The sequence below is a fragment of the Phyllobates terribilis genome, unplaced genomic scaffold (assembly GCF_046119375.1).
Source record: "Phyllobates terribilis strain yellow unplaced genomic scaffold, ASM4611937v1 Scaffold_3__8_contigs__length_932513732, whole genome shotgun sequence".
Classification (NCBI taxonomy): Eukaryota; Metazoa; Chordata; class Amphibia; order Anura; family Dendrobatidae; genus Phyllobates; species Phyllobates terribilis.
The window spans coordinates 568,771,447-568,788,437 of record NW_027362763.1 but is presented as its reverse complement, the minus strand read 5'-3'; the positions used below and the strand labels follow the sequence as shown (position 1 = coordinate 568,788,437).

Genomic DNA, 16,991 nt, shown 5'->3' with positions numbered 1-16,991 from the left:
CCCCTCTAAAATTGTAAAGTGCTGCGGAATATGTTTGGCACTAAAAAAAATAAAAATTATTATTATTATTATTATTATTATTATTACCACATCAAAATTAAACTTTGATGTTGTGAAAAATCAACTTAGGAAATTTTTCAAAAAGTGGTAAGTAAGGCTTACTGATGCTGATGCTGAATGACATTACTGACAGATGCACTGTTAATAAAAATAATTTTAATTATACGGCATCAAGATATTTCACAGCACTTTACAATTCGGAGGAGACATGTACAAACAATATCAGACATTATAGAATAACATATAATTCAACAATCCAAACAAGAGGAGTTAGGGCCCTGCTCACAATATTAAAATTTATAAGGAAATAGTCATGATGGTCCAACCATTACAATAAGAGTATTCATGTAAAGCTACATCAACTGGTCAGCAGCTGGTATCTGTATGTGTACAGATACAAAGTGTTACTGAATGCACGGAGGGTGCTGAAACAGATGATAGAAAGGACCAGATTCTGAGGAAGAATAATAGAGAACAGAGAATAGTTAGAAATGCCTAAAAAGGGCACTCTTAAAACTGTGGAATTACCGGATTGTTTGAGGTAGTGCATTCAGGAGAACTAATGAAGTATGAGAAAAATCTTAGAGATGGGAGTGGGGGATTTGGATTATGAAGGATAATATTCTTAGATCATTGCAATAGTAGAAAGGGATATAGGGATACTTCTGCTGCACTGATGATCCAGAACATATCCAATGGAGAGGATGGTGTTGCACAAAGAGCAGTTTTATTTATTTATTACGAAATGTGCTTCGCTGGGAACCGTTGATTTCTGATGGTCCCAGTACTAACAATCCCTATAACTCCTGTGTGTATGATAATCTGTAATATGTCATAGCTGCAGGGAATTATGAAGAGGCCCTCGTGGCAACACAATATGATGTTAGCCGACTCTACTTCAACAGTGTGGGAAATGATACCGAGCAAGTTTTTTTTGGGAACCGCAAATTGATCTCAAAATGTTCAGAAAATTCAACTTGAACTCAATCCTCCAGCAGTCAATCCAATCATACAGTATATACCAGTTAGTAGTGAATTCCAGTTGTTAAGGCAAGAAAAATTCAGAGCAACAGTAAGAATTTTTGCAGTTTCGAAGGTGAGAAAAGGTCAGATGCTGGAGATATTTTTAAGATTACAGAATGTTCTGCCTTGTAGCAGCATACATGGAAATGGAGAGATCAAGTTTATGTAGGCTAGTACAGTAGAAGTTCAGTTTTTGAAAATTCTGTTTCAAATAGAGAGAGGACATCATATTAGAGATAACAGACAGGACAGAAAATCACTAGTATTTTGTAGTAATGTGGGGCTGATACCAGGAAACAATGTGAATAATTGGGTGTCATCAGAATTGAGATGGTCATGAAAGCTAAATCTTCGGATCTTTTGTCTAATTCAGGCTGTATTGAAAGAAAAGAGGAAGGAAACAAAAAAGAGTAGAAGTAACACGTATCTAAAGCATTAATCTGTTACAAAGTAGTTTCTAAAATCACAAATGGATTTAAATACTAAATAACTTACTCAAAATGAAGGAAAAATAGTCGTATGTAATAGCCAACTGGAACACGAATATCCCAAATACAGTGAGAATTAGCAGGGTAAGGATTTGGATAGAATGGACTTGTTATGTTCCCATTCATTTGTGCCAACAAACCACCACAGTTTCTGTATGAGGAATCTGAAACAAATGAAGAAATAGTCAGCACAAATTCTTTCTATGATGATGAGAAAGGAAAAATCATATGGAACGTACCTGTTGTGAGGTGTCCTAGAGAAGATAGCAAAGATAACAAGATAAAAATAAAAAACTATTGTTAGTAGCTGCATTTACAAGTCTTAATATGACTATTTATTTCTATCACTTTATAATTATGCTATGTTTTTACATTTATTTTAAACATTAAAACTAATTAGCATTTTTAATTGTCATTGTATGTGATAGTTGTGGCCATGTGATCATGTGCAGGAAGAAATGAGTCTGGAAACATCGAAGCACCAAGTGACACACTGTATAATCTGTGTGTGTAGTGTATAGACTTTTATACAGATTCCCAATGTGGAGGATCTGAGAATTTTGCAAAGAAACACTAGAGATGAGCGAATGTTTTGAAATTCAAATTTGCCAGATAGGACAAATTGTTTCCAAAAATTTGATTTGCATCGAATAAATTTGATCTGAATTGCAAAATTGCAAAACATCCAATTACCCTGATAAAACATGTGTAACACTCATGGTCTTCTAGGATATTATGGTATATAAATATAGGCCATGATAGACCATAAATAAGCAAAATATGTGCAAATTTGGCCACTCCTGAATTGTGCTAAAGATAACAGAGGAACAACTGGAGTTTTGAAGGCTAAAAATACTTTATTATTGCAAAAATTCTAAAAACAATTACATATAATTTTGACCAAAAGACATGACATACAGGTAACAAATATCCATGCAAAAAATAATAAAGACAATAAAGGAAAATGGAAAGAGAAGTCCATGCAATGAGCAATAGGTAAATGCAGAGGAGGAATGGCGAGGAAAGTTGCCTCTATCTACGTATCCCAGTAACATTTGAATATGTTAGATTCCTCCACAAGTTGAACCTTCCAAATTCTGGAAAGAAGGCCAAGTCAATAAGGCCAGATCTTGCCCATTAGCCTGGACGATCCCTCACTGGTGAAATGAAACCCCGATTTCATTTCACCAGTGAGGGCTCGTCCTCTGCATTTACCTATTGCCTATTGCATGGACTTCTCTTTCCCTTTTTCTTTATTGTCTTTATTATTTTTTGTATTGCTATTTGTTACCTGTATGTCATGAATTTTTGACAATTTTATATGTAATTGTTTTAAGAATTTTTGAAATAATAAAGTATTTTTAGCCTTTAAAACTCCAGTTTTTCCTCTATTCTCTTTAGCCAATCACTGAGTGCAGCGCCACAGACTATGTAGATGGAACAAGCCGCTGAGCTTAGTGATTGGCTGCACCACATCAATCTAACAACAGAAACTGAGGCAGTGGTGGAGTGGCAACACTGAACCTGAGGACGGTAAGTTAAGCTCAGTTTGGTATTTTACATATCACTGAGCCTGGAAACAAAAAATAACTGAAAGGGGACAACTCCTATATATGGTCCCTGAGTGAAATTGCAGCAATCAGCTGTAACATTTAAGAAAATTAGATAGTGTCTAATGTAACAATAGAGAAAATTAGGTCTAATATACTGCTCTTTCACATCAATAGGTAAGCGTTGGTGACTAGCAGCCTATTTAACCACTCATTGCAGTTTCAGATATTGTAAACTTCTTAAATTGCATAAATTGTTCAAAAATTATTCTTTTTTTGGGGGCAAGATGCCTGCATTGCTGCTGTTTATACACAATCAGTGGAAACAGGAAATCAGGAGCTGTGATTTTTCTAAGTGAAGAAGTGATATGTTTTTTACAATCTGTCCAAAAATTGTCCCTTTATATATAGAGACAAAAGTGGTATGCAGGTTTTCACATGAAGAAGTGATGTGAAAATAAGCTACAAGTGAAAAAAATATCCCTTTTATGGGATCTGCTATGGGTTTGCTATTCAGAAAATGATTATGAAAGTACAAAAGCTTTTTTATCAACCTGTCCAAAATTATCCATTTTTTTTAGTGAGCGGGAAAAGACTAGCTGTTTTCAAGATAAATAAGATTTTTTTTGTCAACAAGCCTTTCATAAAATTAGCCCTATTTTGGGACCTTTTTCATGTTTGTAAAAGAAAATCACAAACCAAATAGCACTATGGGAAGAAAACACAGGGGGTAGTATTACGTGCTCACAATTGTATATTCTAGATGTAATAATGCACAATGATAAAGTGATTACAGGGCACAAATAAATTTATTCCAATAAATAAAGTAGATAGCAAAAAAGAGGTTTCCTGGTAGGTGTATCCCCATGTGCAGGTAGATCAATTGTAGTGGGGGGATTGATTGTACACAAAATTTCTAGGTTTGCCTAAAAATCTTTCGTATTAAATGACACGCTGATGATTGTCAGTCCTAATGCTGAGCAATGTATCAGTCCAGATGGAGAGTAGTCAGGGTGTCAGAAAAAGAGGTAGATCGATCTCTATTACAAGATGCGTCAAAGTATTCAAAAGCACTCTCCAGCTTTGAATTAATAATTTATTTTTCTAATATAAAATGTCACTTTTATTTTCAATTTCTTATAAAAACGTACTGGTTGACAAATCTACAATATCCACAGGAAAGGACTGATGCGTTTCAACTGGGAACAATTTTAGAACAATTTTAGACTAGTTTTTATATGTCCCAGACATGGTTGTCTTTTATTTAGAATTCCTAGTTTCCCTAACAACATGGGGTTAAATTCACAACCAAAATCTATCTACTCAATTAGTGGACAGGACGTCAGGTATATAATACCCATGTGGGTTGCTATCTGACATACCATGAATAAGACTTCCCAGTTGAAACGCGTCAGTCCTTTCCTGCGGATATTGCAGCGTTGCCAGCCAGTACGTTTTTATGAGAAATTGAAAATAAAAATGACTTTTTATATTATAATTCAATTCTGGAGAAAACCTCTGCTTTTTCTGAATATTGTGCCTACGTCCTGAACTTGGGCGGCCCATGCTGTGATTCCTCTTACAACTGAGGGCTACAGACTTCCAACACTGGTGAGCTGACTTTCCCTATTTCCCCTCCTTTTTTTACTTTCAGAGTATTCAATGGGTATAAAGTTTAAAAAATGTAGTTTTTATAAAGTCTGACCTTATTTGCACATCCAGAGTCCTGGCAACTATAATAAGGTTATGAAGGTGCTCGGCTGCTTTACCAAAAGTGAGGCACCCGGGAGAGGATGAACTTTATTTGTCCTGGGAGCTATTGGCTTTCAGACATGCAGGTTTGCTGGAGAAAATACAGTCACCAAATTGAGAGTGACGGCTGTAAACATGCCCTAGCACTGACAGACAGCTGGCTCTGTAATGCATCAGTGCAGAGCCAGTTGGCAATTACTGCCAGGACGTGCTTACAGTCGTCGTTGTCAATGCTGTGAGTAGTAACTGTAGCTGCTCCAGGCACACCTCTATGACTGAAGTCCAGCGGCTCCTGGGAGAAATAAAGTTTATTTTCTCCCTGATGCTCCACTTTCAGTATAGTGGCCAGGTACCTTCATAATGCTATTAACAATCAGACTAATCCTGTATCTGCAGGTTAATAGCATTATCGGACTTAACAGGTTCCCTTTAACAATTTCTGAAAAACATGATTATAGTTTTGAAACCAAATTTCACGTATGGAATTCAAAAGAGTTTTGGTTTGATACTTTAATTTTGCTCTTTCTAAAAAATCCTGACCGACCAGGTCCCTAGTGGGAAAATTCTCCTCAGACACAGTCACAATAAAATTGAATTTCACCCAAAATTAGAGAATGTGAGTTAAATTGAAAAATTGATGCACGTAGCATGATACATTTTGTTCTTAAAAATTTTGTGCCCAAACTTGACAGGGACTGCTTTTTAGTACAATAATGGTGGCTAGGTATTTGGATTACTGCACACTTATTCCTTGGGCACACAAAAAAAGAACTGATGATGCAGTGGAGGTAGAGGAGGAAGAGTATGGAAAGCAATAGGTAAGGAGGATGATGAGGATGATGATAACAACAAAAAGGTGTTACTTGTGAGTGCAAAGTTGCTACCAGAAAGATGATCATGAGAAGAACAAGACAGCTTGAGCCTTGCTTACGTTGCCGGTCAGTTTGGTTTCCCCACATGAACAGGTGACACCATTTCATGTGTTGACGGATTATGTAATTCCTATTCTATGTCTGCCAGGATGTATCTGGTTTACTTTCCAACAGCACAGCCTGCACACTTCAATAGATTGGTCCTCCAGCAATGTTGAAAATAATTCACACACATAAATACCCACACATAGGACTCAACACCATCATAGCCACCACCACAGCTTTCAGTCACTGTTGAGCCTCCTACATCATCAACAGATGCAATGCTATTTTCATCAATGCTGACTGCTGAACAAGCAGATTTTGCCCTAGACAGTCCATAAGGCACACATCGCTTGCGTTGAGTATTACTGAGGTAAAAACCTCCTCTCCTACTGACATCACCTCATCAGCATCCTTAACTAGCTCACAAGTTTTCTCCACCACAGAATCATTATCATTGTTTTCTCTGACTTGGCTGACAGTTGCCTCTGTATAAGAAATGGTCTGAATCCTTACTCCCTGCCTGATTTCTTCCTCAAGATTAGCCCTGGCTCAGAGTGCCACTACTACTGTCAATGCCCCTATCACCTTGGCTCACAGGTCCTGCAAAATAGCTTGACAATAGAATTGTGTTCTCCATCTTCTCTGCCTCCATGTCACCTGACCCTCAAAGACTGAAATGAAAAGGCAGCAAAAGCATTCTGTATGTTTTTGGATAAATTTGACAACTGAAGCAGTTATTCAAGAGCTAAAATTATATGACCTTTCCTAAAAGACTTTAAAAAACCCTCAGCCATGTGCCTTTATAAATTAGGATGGGACAAGAAAAGCTAGGAAGATTCAAATCCCGAAAACATCTTGTATTCAGATTGTGTGTATGAGTCTAATATTGGGCTATTACAATATTACATATATATCAATATTTTACCAACAGATTACAGAATTTATATATAAATATTTGTCTAAAAAGAGTTGAATTTTCCTACAAAACGAAATATAGCTCCTGTTACCTGGACCCGAAGTGGTTGGTTGACCTGTAGAAATGAAAATAAGTACAATTTAGAATAACATTTATTTAAAAATTAACTCCAACTCAAACTACTATTTCTTCTTCCGATATTTCTCTATTTATCTGAACATCTGACTAAGAGAGTAAACCTTATCAAACTTTTATCACTGAGGCCTCATTATCCTGGTCAAAATTAAAGGGATTGTCCACCCCTGAGGAAATTTTCATCATGCTCTGTAGCATGCCAAGTAACGTGAGTAATGTACACAGTGCAAGGATTCAGCTCTTTTTGCTGGTTTCAGCAGGAGTCATCAGATTATAAATACGTGATTTACATATGTGACATGCAGAAGTAGTTCTGTTGCAGAGTGTGACACGCAGAACTAGTGCTGTTGCTTTAAAAGCATTCAGCAACTATTATAAGTAACACAAGCACATGAGACAGGAAGTGTGGTGCTCCAGAAGCATGCAGCAACTGGAGGGGTTAACACAGTCACAGGAGAAGGGGAGTGTTTTAGCAGAGCCCCAAGGGAATTGTGGGGAAGCTGTTTACTGTCTGGCTGGAGCCAAAGAGAAAGGTGGTGTGTGTGTTCTGTATCTCACAGAAGCACCCCTGCAAGTGAAAAGGATTCAAGTCAGGAGTGAAGCTAAGCACAGGTCAGTAGAGTTCCTGAAATAACAGTGCAGAGTATTGTCAGGCAGAAAGATAAGGACTGGAAGAAATGGTGGCACAGGGATCTTCTCCCTCAGCAAACCCTCCCCCTCCTCCATCACACTGTGCTGTAAAGAATGCTGTGTTCATTAATGTGCCTTTGCATTAGAACTGTGCTGTCCTGTACTACTGGGAAGACTGTGAACTACTGTGCTTTTGTCACTGGAGACTGTTGCTCATAAGACTTAACTTGCACTGGCTGTGCGACTTCTTATCAAATGCTACTGTTCTACCGTTTGAGGACTCTTGTCAAGTGTGTCTGGACAGCAATTGAAACAACCTCAGTGTCTGTGCCTGAGGGTCAATACCCCTGTGTGCCTGAGAGAAGCTGCAGCACATGATCTATGGTCGCCCTGAGTAACGGTTTCCCCAGGATTCCAAAGAATTCATGTAATCTGTCTCGCCCCTATTTGAACTTCGCGGCGTGTGTGTAACATTGGTGGCCCGTACGGGGAATCCTGAGCGGGAATTAGCGTGTAGAGGGAGAAGAGAAAACGTTTTTGGAAAAACACAGCAGCACACAGCACCTTAACTCAACTCTGCTACACCAGTTAAAGGGGACCAGCCCTAAAGAAAAACTCACTAGCAGCAATGGATGTGGAAATACAAATGGACAGAATTGGTGAGCTGCGTCTTCAGTTAACCTGTGAAGAATTGAGAACAGTAGCAAAACAAATAAAGATGTCAGTAGAACAGATTTCCAAAGCACAAAACCGGCAGTTGGCACTACCCATAGTATTCCATAGGTTGGTCTTCAAAGAACTCCATGAAAACATGGGACACCTGGGAGTGGAAAGGACAACAAATTTGATCCGTGAACGTTTCCTCTGGCCATACATGCAGAGAGATATTGAAAGGTACATGACCAGGGAGTGTGGGTGTCTGAAAGATAAACATCCCAACATATCAACCCGGGCACCTATGGGCAACATCCAAACTACGTATCCATTTGAGGTGGTCTCAATAGACTTTCTACATCTCGAGACGTGCATCTTGGTGGTGATGGACCATTTCACTCGATTTGCTCAAGAATATGCCACCACCAATAAATCGGGTCGAACAGCAGCAGAGGAGATCTTCAATGATTTGCTTTGAGGTTTGGGTTCCCTACGAGGTTACATCACGACCAAGGAAAAGAATTTGAGAACCAGCTCTTTGCCAAGCTAGGAAAGTACTGTAGAATTCAGAGATCCCACACAACGCCCTATCACCCAGAGGGTAATGGACAAGTAGAACGATTTAGCCAGACATTATTGTCGATATTGTGCACTTTAATAGCTGATGAGAAGAAAGACTGGAAAAGTTCTCTATCAAAAGTGGTACATGCCTATAACTGTACAAGGAGCGATACAATGGGTTACTCACCCTTTTTCCTATTGTATGGACGATTGCCAAGACTGCCAATCAACATCATGTTTGATACTCCGGTGTCAGAGACTTACAGAACATATCCTGACTACGTTCAAAAATGGATGGAACGGAAGGCAGAGGCATACAACATAGCGTCCAAAGTGGTAACGCAAGGACAGAGAAAGAGTAAGGAGTACTGTGATCGAAAATGTTATGGAGCAGAATTGGCACCGGGAAGCCGGGTGCTAGTCAAGAACGTATGTGAGAAAGGCAGTCCAGGAAAACTTTGTTCGTACTGGGAAGACAAGGTGTATGTGGTCGTAAGGAGGAAAGCTGATGACAGCTCAGTGTATGAAATCCGATTGGAAACGAGAGACAAGAAAACCAGAATAGTCCATTGGAATTTACTGCTACCCTGTGATTATTTCCCACCACAACAAGACTTCCCAGAAGTAGACCGACATCTTCCGAGATCGACTAAGGGACCACCACAGACTGAAGATCCGGAGGTGAATAGTGACCTTGAAAGTTCCGATGGAGAAGAACACACCGTTGTATTTCTCGGATCCGCAAGGAGAAGGGCATACCATCCTCGGGAGAATGAACTAAGTCCTGAGGCTCCAGAGTTCTTACCAAAGAGTACAGATGAAGCCCAATTCAGATCTGATGATGGAACACCGGCCCCTGAAGAGACCGATCGACACTCAGGAGGAGCGGAATTACCAGACCGTGTGGAAACAAGTGACTCAAGAGAAGTACAGGAATTTACAGAGGCAGCGCCAAGAGCATCTGAGGAAGCACAGGAAATGAGTGTGGTGGAAGAAACTTCTGTGACCGAAGAACCCGTGGTCTCTGAGGAACAACCCACCAGGAGGATGTCGACTCAAGAAGTGAGGAGGCCTGTGATGCTGACGTACAGTACAGACCAAAAGTTTGGACACACCTTCTCATTTAAAGATTTTTCTGTATTTTCCTGACTATGAAAATTGTACATTCACACTGAAGGCATCAAAACTATGAATTAACACATGTGGAATTATATACTTAACAAAAAAGTGTGAAACAACTGAAAATATGTCTTATATTCTAGGGTCTTCAAAGTAGCCACCTTTTGCTTTGATGACTGCTTTGCACACTCTTGGCATTCTCTTGATGAGCTTCAAGAGGTAGTCACCGGAAATGGTCTTCCAACAATCTTGAAGGAGTTCCCAGAGATGCTTAGCACTTGTTGGCCCTTTTGCCTTCACTCTGAGGTCCAGCAAACCATCTCGATTGGGTTCAGGTCTAGTGACTGTGGAGGCCAGATCATCTGGCGTAGCACCCCATCCTTTGCATTAGAACAGTGCTGTCCTGTACTACTGGGAAGAGTGTGAACTGCTGTACTGCTAAGTAAACTGTACTGTTTGTCACTGGAACCTGTTGTTCATAAGACTTAACTTGCACTGGCTGTGCGACTTCTTATTAAGTGCTACTGTTCTGCCGTCTATGAGGACTCTTGTCAAGTGTGTCTGGTCAGCAAATGAAACAACCTCCGTGTCTGTGCCTGTCAATACCCCTGTGTGCCTGAGAGAAGCTGCTGCACATGGTCTATGGTTGCCCTGAGTAACAGTTCCAAAGAATTCATGTAACCTGTCTCGCCCCTATCTGAACCTTGCAGCGTGCGTGTAACACATATGTGGCACCCCAGGGGTCTGGTTGCCACAGTAAAAGAAATATTATGTCTGAGAGCAAGTGGGAGGTTTCTCTGGTCAGGAGCCCTAAGCATGCAAAACTGCCCGCCCAGACCTGGGAGGGGAGGAATCTGCCCTTATAAACTGGGTCTGGGGCGGGATTAGGAGAGTCAGAGCCTGGAGAGGGAAAGATACATCTGGAGCTCTGTTGGAACAGTAGCTGAAGACCAGCAGAGCTCACCCTGGCTGAGGACACTACAACCGGAGTCCGAGGCTGTGGGGACTGATATACACCCAGCAGCAGAAACCAGCCGGCAGGGGATTCCAGGTCCTCTGGCCATAGAAGCCCGGAGGCTCAGTCACTTGGAAGGGACCAGCGCCGCCATCCAGGAGCGGAGGCTAACAGAAGGCCCCAAGTCATCAGCCATACGGGTGAGCATCACACGATATACTCAGGGACGTGGGCTACTTGTAACCGCTTACAGCAAGGTAGCCAGGAAAGAGTGCAGATAGACGGGGAGGCCTACAATGCCGCCTGGCCAGGGGAGATCCTGCTTGCTCACAGACTGACTAGGCCTCTACTGCTAACCAGTACTCCCGGGAGGGTCTGCTTTATAACACCAGTAAAGACCCTGAACTGCATTACACGTCTCTGTGCTTCTTTACCGCACCAGCACTACCAGTGCTGGGACGCTCGTGCACCATCACTACCATCATCCAAACTAGCTGCCCTGAGGCAATACTTCTACCGTGAGGATTTAGCCCATACTTGGCTGCACATACAACATCAGCCTCAGCGGTCTGCAGCGCAGCGGCGGTCCCCACTGACCGCAATCCACGGGTGGCGTAGTCGGACATTTGTTATTACACTAAGACTGCCACTGGTTTGACCACCCTGAGCCACGGACCGGGCACTGAGACTACCACCCCCAGCATCCCACAAGAGGCCCGGTTCCGGGTTCCCCACGCGGCCCAGGGGGCGAGTCAACTTTGGCGTAGTAGGCAGGATTTCGTGCCCGCAACCACCGGGTACTGCGTGCCTGAAAAAGACTTTTGTACTTACCTGTGGCGAAGTTTCCCGCCGTCCGGAGTCGTTTCCCGCCATCGGACGCCATCTTGGGTCGTTTCCCGCCGTCTTCTGCCGTCTTACCGCCATCCGCAGCTGCTTCCCGCCATCTTCAGGATGCCGCGTGGGAAGAAGAGGGGCGTGGACGCCGAAAGCACGCGAGATCCGAAGCTCCACCCCACGCACTGATGCTGCGCAAGGTCCTGGAAGGGAGGAAGAGCGACGCTGACGTCATCGGAGCGCGACGCTAGGTCCTCTACCCCGACGATTGACTGCGGAGCCGCGGCCTATGGAAGAAGAGCATCACAAGGTAGGCCATGGTCCACTAGGGGGGTAGAAGGATGTCGGATACCGAGGGGAGCTCCACCGCCACACTGGCCACCAGCGCAACCGCTGCAGCGGTCATCCCATTCACCATGCCCTATATCCCGGGGGCAACCTGGCTACCCCAGTACTCAGGGGAGTAACATACCCTAAGTGACTTTAGGGAAAGACTGGATAGCCTCTTCCAGGTATACCCCTTCACGGAAGAGCAAAAAGTGAGCATCCTGGTGGCCCAATTAATCGGGGCAGCCCAAAGGGAGGTAAAGTCCTGGTCACCTGGGAAGAAGAGGACTGTCAGAGAAATACTAGCACGGCTGAAAGACACATTTGACACCCGCACCTCAGCCGAAATAAAGCTCAGATTTTACGGGTGCAAACAGCGGGCACATGAAAGTATAAGGGACTATGCTCTAAACTTACAAGAGGCCCTGAGAGCCTTTAAACAGGCAGACCCTGACCGTGTGGGGAATGAAGACAAGCTGTTGACCGAACAATTTATTGAGGGTCTACTGTGCAACGCCCACCGAACCCAGTTGCGGGCAATGGCCTTACAGGACCCTGACCTGGACATTGCACAGTTCAAGTACAGAGCCATCCGGGTGCTCCAAGAACCGGCACCAGGTGGCGCTGTGACCCACAGGCGCCCTGCTATCACTTATCACCAGGAGACGGCACCCTTGGCTGCAGGGCCTGTGGGAGCTGATGCGCAGGCTTTGAACAATAACCCGGCTACAGACCTGCACCATCAGGTCCAAGAGCTGACTAAGAGCGTTGCCGCGCTAACCAGAACTGTGCAGTCTTTACAGGTCTCTTCTCCAGGAAAGATCCAGCTGGCATCCGGACCGGAGGACGTCCCGTGGCACTGACAGAGGAGGACCCCACCGGCCAGAGGAAGACCCAGCGACCGGTACAACGAGGACGGACGACCCATCTGCCGCCGCTGAAATCAACCCGGACATATGGCAAGGTACTGTCATTTAAACGGGCACAACCTGGGGTAGAGGGCCAACCCCCAGGCCTAAGATCATCAGGCCCATCGAACTGGTGTGACAAGTACGTAGGGGGATGTCCGGTCTTGCCTGTGGTACTGGACGGCATTCCTATGAGTGCCCTACTGGACACCGGGTCACAGGTCACCACCATCCCGTACGTGCTCTTCAAGCGGTACTGGAATGACTCGGACATAACCCGCTACCCAGATGACGACCTGAGCATTATCGCCAGCAATGGTCAGCCCGTGCCACAGATAGGATTTAAAGAGGTGACCATCAAGGTCGGTAAAGTTGAACTGCCGGCACAAGGACTGATCATTGTGGACATTGACCGTCGCGAGAGTCACCCAAAAATAACCCTAGGTACTAACGTAATTGAAAACTGTCTTGCAGAGGTGATTCTTATTTTGCAGCAGGTTGCCAAGAACGCCAGTTCCAGCCAGCAGCGTGTGCTCCAAAAAGAGATCCGGGCACTGATGAAGCGGCAACAAGTGGAACTATCTGGTGGTGAGATAGGTAGCGTGAGAATGTGTGACCCGTTCCCTATTGCCATGCCCCCAAAAAGTGAGATGATGATTTGGTGCCGAGCAGCTATTGGTCTGAGAGGTAGAGACTACCAAGCAATGGTAGAACCCGTCTACTCAGACAGTAGGCCCACCATTTTGACAGCACGGGGGGTGGTCGATGTAAGCCATGGGAGGGTGCCTGTCCGCATCATCAATATCGGGGAGAGAGAAGTATACCTGCCCCGGTATGCCACGCTAGCCAAATTGTTCACCATAAACCAGAACTCTGTACAGGCCGTAGAACCCTTGCCCCCATCTCAGCCAGAGGAAGGTAACGTCTCTAAGAAACAAATGGAGGACTGGTGTCAGCAACTGCATTTGGGTACTGACTCCACTCCCTCACACCAAAAACAGGGAGTCTATCGGGTGGTTCAAGAGTACGAGAGAGTGTTTAGTAAACACCTGCTGGACTTTGGGCGAGTAAAGGGGGTAGAACATCACATCCCCACGGGAGACCATCCTCCCATAAAGGAGAGATACCGTCCCGTACCCCCTGCACACTATCAGCACGCCAAGTGGATGTTAAAAGACATGAAGGAGGCTGGGGTAATTAGGGACAGCTGTAGCCCCTGGGCAGCTCCACTAGTCCTAGTGAAAAAGAAAGACAACACCATGAGAATGTGTGTAGACTACAGGAAGGTCAACCGTATCACACACAAAGATGCGTACCCGTTACCAAGGATAGAAGAGTCCTTAGCCGCATTTAAATCTGCTAACTTCTTCTCTACTTTGGACCTCACTAGCGGGTACTGGCAGGTTCCTGTAGCAGAGGCGGACCGGGAGAAGACCGCATTCACCACCCCGATGGGTCTCAGCGAATTTAACTGTATGCTGTTCGGGCTCTGCAACGCACCAGGAACCTTCCAACAGCTGATGGAATGCTGTCTGGTACACCGGAACTTCGAGACGGTCCTATTATACCTGGACGATGTCATTGTCTATTCCAAGACCTACGAGGACCACCTGAAACACCTGGCCGAAGTGTTTGAAGCTCTGGCAAACTACGGCTTAAAAGTGAAACCATCAAAGTGTCATCTACTGAAACCAAAGGTGCAGTACCTGGGACACGTGGTGAGTGCTGACGGAGTGGCTCCCGACCCTGATAAGATCACCATGATTAAAGACTGGCCAAGACCCTCCAGCATAAAGGAAGTGCGGCAGTTCCTCGGGTTGGTAGGCTACTACCGAAGATTCATTCCCGGTTTCACTAAAATGGCAGCCCCTATGCAGGACCTCCTGATAGGTCAATCTCGGAAAGCCAAAAACCAGAAGCTGCCCTTCAGGTGGGAAAAGCTGGAAGAGGAGTCCTTCTGCCAGCTGAAGATGGCCCTCACGGGGGATGAAATGCTGGCATATCCTGACTACAGCCAGCCCTTTATCCTCCACACGGACGCAAGCAACATCGGGCTAGGAGCCATACTGTCCCAGATCCAGCAGGGGAAAGAACGGGTAATCGCTTACGCCAGCCGAAAGCTACGGCCCACAGACAGGAACCCTGAGAATTATAGCTCATTCAAGCTGGAGTTCCTGGCAGTGGTGTGGGCAGTGACCGAACGTTTCAAGCATTACCTTGCCTCTTCCAAGTTCACCGTGTACACGGATAACAACCCGTTGACACACCTGGACACTGCAAGGCTCGGTGCCCTGGAGCAGAGATGGATGGCCCGCCTGTCCAACTATGAATTCACCATCAAATACCGGGCGGGACGCTCAAATGCCAACGCGGATGCCCTGTCTAGAATGCCAAACTTACCGGACGTAGGGGAAGATCCAGAAGATCTGGAAGAAGTCGAGCTCCCTGCGTTCCACCGTCATGGGATTACCCTGTATTCCCACCGTGTGAAGGACAGGCGCTCTGTGACGTTCAATCCCTTGCCCCACTACAGCTGGGCGGAAACGCAAGACAGTGATCCCGCAGTCCGTCTGGTGAAGGAAATGCTGACACAGTCTGATGCCCGTCTTGACCCAGACGCTCCGGAGGAGACCAAGCAACTGTGGAAGGAGAAAAGTAAGCTGTTTCTCTACAGGGAGAAGCTGTGCCGGAGAATGGTTAACTCTCGAACACATGAGTTGACCTGGCAGGTAGTGGTCCCAAGACGAGACGCGGCTATGGTTCTGGAGGCATACCACAACGGAGCAGGACATTTTGGATGGAAGAAGCTGGAGTACTTGTTGCGCGAACGGTTCTACTGGGTTGGCATGAGAGGAGCCATCGAGAGGTGGTGCAGAGACTGTGGCCCGTGCAACCTAAGAAGAAAGGACCGTGCCAGCCAGAAGACTCCCCTGCAGCCCATCATCACCAGACAGCCACTGGAACTGGTAGCCCTGGACCATGTGAAACTGGCTCCAAGCAGATCTGGGTATGTCTACGCCCTCACAATCGTAGATCACTACTCCCGGTTCCTGGTGGTGGTTCCCGTCAAGGACTTAACAGCTCAAACAGCAGCTAGAGCCTTCCAGCAGCACTTCTGCCATCCACACGGGTACCCGGAGCAAGTGTTGACAGACCAAGGACCAGCCTTCGAAGCAGAGGTCTTCCAGGAGTTCTGTAATCTGTATGGCTGCAAGAAGATAAGAACAACGCCCTATCACCCCCAAACCAATGGACTCTGCGAGAAGATGAACCAGGTGGTGATAGATCTGCTAAAAACATTGCCCCTGGAAGAACTCAGTCTGTGGCCTGAGAAACTGCCCGATCTGGTGGACCTGTATAACCACATCCCTGTAGGTTCCACCAACTGTACCCCGGCTTACCTAATGCGAGCACGACCTGGTAAGATGCCTGTTGACCTGGATATGGGAGTCCTGACACCCGAGGACTCCTCGCCAGAGGCAGACTGGGATACAGAACGGCAGCAGCAGTACCAGAAAGTACAGGAGAGCGTCAAGCGAAGTCTCTGTCAATCAAGAGAAAGGCAGGAGAGGACTTATAACCAACATGCTCCCGCTGTTCCCCTGGTACCTGTAGAGCAGGTCATGAAGAGAAAAAGGCGGCTCCATAAGTTGGACGACCAGTGGGAAAAGGACCCGTACACCGTACTGCCCTCAAGCCACAATAATCCAAAGGTGTACGTCATCAGCAAGGATGGAGGAGAGACCACAGCCACTGTCTCCAGAGACCACCTTAAAAAGTGCCCCAAGAAGTTGCAAAGCACGGATGAAGATCAGGAAGACCCTCAAACCGTAGAGGAAAAGGAGGAAATGATCAGCACCGTACTCGGAGACTTTCCCCGGTCCTGGACACAAGTAAACAACGCTATCGTGGTGCCCGTCCTCACCTTTCTCCAGCCAGCCCCTCAAGTGCCTACAGAAGACCAGGTAGAGCTGGAAGAGCAGCCGGCCCAGGAGGCAGAAGAATCCATACCAGCAGACCAGGAGAATCAACCCTCTGCTAGTAGTGAGCCTGCCGTGCCCCTAGTGAGCCAAAGAGTGCGCAGACAGCTGCCCAGCTTACCCATAACACCTCCTACACCCTGTAGTGCAGAACCAGTTAGTGAGCTCCGTAGGTCCACTAG

The 16,991-nt window shown here is 45.2% G+C and overlaps 1 protein-coding gene across 1 annotated transcript in view; it reads right to left on the bottom strand.

Annotated features, from left to right (window-relative positions):
* LOC141257186 (scavenger receptor cysteine-rich domain-containing protein DMBT1-like) overlaps window positions 1–16,991 on the bottom strand; it is a 458,733-nt gene that overhangs the window by 22,781 nt on the left and 418,961 nt on the right. Inside the window, exons 46-48 of the mRNA XM_073671423.1 lie at window positions 6,798–6,821; window positions 1,811–1,825; window positions 1,579–1,735 (exon numbers count right to left, since the gene is read on the bottom strand). Of these exons, the coding sequence (XP_073527524.1) occupies window positions 1,579–1,735; window positions 1,811–1,825; window positions 6,798–6,821 (196 nt within the window). The remainder of the gene's footprint in view (window positions 1–1,578; window positions 1,736–1,810; window positions 1,826–6,797; window positions 6,822–16,991) is intronic.